Genomic DNA, 2,053 nt, shown 5'->3' with positions numbered 1-2,053 from the left:
AGTAACAGTACTTTTACTTGAGTTCAATTTTTTCTACCCACCTCTGGACACAAGTAAACCAAAACATGAACTAGAGCTCTGAAATGTTGAAAACATTGACTGTATAAAATGTGGACGCTGTCTCCATGACATCACCTATAGCACTATCAGTACTATACTACTACTATGACACAGTAGTATCAAAAGTAAATATTTTAGTACCAAACTGTGGCATGTTAATACCAGAAAATAATGTTTGTGTCATATACTTTGTCAGAAGAGTACATGTCTCTTTAAATGTGTACCTTTCTTTTTGTATCCCGTCTATATGCTCTACTGTCTCTCTGCAGTGAAGGCTACAATATGTGGCGTGATGCAAAGAAGCCGTCTGCCATTTTGTCTGAGCTCTGCAGGAAGAACAGCATTCAGTCTCCAGAGTACAGAACATCTGAGGTCAAAGTCCTTAACAAAATCTTCAAGATCCCACCTGACGCAGTACCTGAAGGTAGGACGGACAGACAGACAGACAGACAGACAGACAGGTTGACCAAGCCAGACACAGAATTGGAAGTAAACAGTCCATCATTGTCTCTCTGTGGACACATATCAGGAATCACTACACCATTATACAGCAGTTTTTGTTGTTGCTGTTGTTGTTGTAAGGTCTTCTGAAGAAGAACCAGCGGTCTCCAGAGGAAGAGGCAGAGATGGAGGAGCACGCAGCCCTGAGCGTGCTGCAGCGCTGGGGGGAGATGAATGAGTTCCTCCCTGGAGCCATTCCACTGGTCCCAGAGCATGTGGAGATCCGGTCCCTGCTCAACCAGGACAAACCTGGACTGCCACAGGTAAACACAAAATTAACAATAACTACAGTCACAACAACAGTAACATACTTCTACTGGTATTACTACACTTTAGCAATGTTTGTGCTTCAGGGTTTCCTTCATATGTGGGTGGACATGTTTCCTAATGATGTCCCGGCTCCGCCCCCCGTTAACATCAAGCCCCGCCTGCCTGAACAGTAGGTTAACGCAGTACAGTGCAAGTGAATAGAATCTGTATGGAGTTTATGTATAATCTGTTTAGTACAGTAGAGTTTGATTATAATCTATATAGTCCAGTAGAGTTGAATAGAATATATTGAGTACAGTAGACTCAAATAAAATCTATCAAGTAAAGTTGATACAATATGTAAGCTGTGTTGGTGTTTCCATGACAACAGGTACGAGCTGCGAGTGATCATCTGGAACACCGATGATGTGTTCCTGGACGATGTCAACATTTTCACCGGAGAGCCGTCCTCTGACATCTACGTGAAAGGGTTAGAGGGTTACACACAAAACAACCAAAACGACAATATACACACTAATACAGTGGTGTGAAAAAGTGTTTGCCCCCTTCCTCATTTCCTGTTCCTTTGCGTGTTGAATTCACAAGTGATGTTTATTTGATTCTGATGCTCTCAAATTCTTTTGATTTTTCCCCTTAAAATTGGAGAGGTACTTGCGCCAGGTCATGTAGCTTGATAAGCTGGCACTAGCTAAAGTTCAGACAATTCTGCCAGCTGCAGTTATGGGAAGCTGCTTTTGTCTTGAACTTAAGGACCCATTGTTGGAAAAGGAGGACGTAGTTTGTCACGAAATCGTGGTTCATCAGCTAAAAAGGTGGCATGCATGGCTAAGTGAACGGTTATTTACGCATTGCTTGGCTATGTAGGCGTGTTTTATTCTGTTTTTTTGTCTATGCAGCGGATAAAGGGATTGGAAGGAGAAAAACAGGAGACTGATGTCCACTTCACTCTCTGACTGGAGAAGGAAACTTCAACTGGAGATTGTGTTCCGCTTCGACTACCTTCCTACTGAGGTATAATACTGTACATACTCTGTTGCACCTGGACCTGCTGATGATTATAGTGACCTTGCTGGTCTCTCTAGGGAACAAAATGACTATTTTTTTTTGAGTAACCTTTCCTTTTTAAGAGGAAGACAGATTTCTCTCGAGCGGGATCGGAGCCTCTCACCGTGATCGGTCGAACACTATGCTCATCCTTGACAGACTCAGAGAAAGGGGTCTA

At 42.8% G+C, this 2,053-nt stretch overlaps 1 protein-coding gene across 1 annotated transcript in view; it reads left to right on the top strand.

Annotated features, from left to right (window-relative positions):
* The window catches only part of fer1l4 (fer-1 like family member 4), a 54,656-nt gene that overhangs the window by 33,901 nt on the left and 18,702 nt on the right, over positions 1-2,053 (top strand). The window contains 4 exon segments of the mRNA XM_032513694.1: positions 330-484; positions 643-824; positions 915-1,000; positions 1,202-1,308. Coding sequence (XP_032369585.1) covers positions 330-484; positions 643-824; positions 915-1,000; positions 1,202-1,308 — 530 coding nt within the window.

This window comes from Etheostoma spectabile, chromosome 4 (genome assembly GCF_008692095.1).
Source record: "Etheostoma spectabile isolate EspeVRDwgs_2016 chromosome 4, UIUC_Espe_1.0, whole genome shotgun sequence".
Classification (NCBI taxonomy): Eukaryota; Metazoa; Chordata; class Actinopteri; order Perciformes; family Percidae; genus Etheostoma; species Etheostoma spectabile.
Note: the sequence above shows the minus strand (reverse complement) of the source record. Positions and strands in the feature narration are given on the sequence as shown.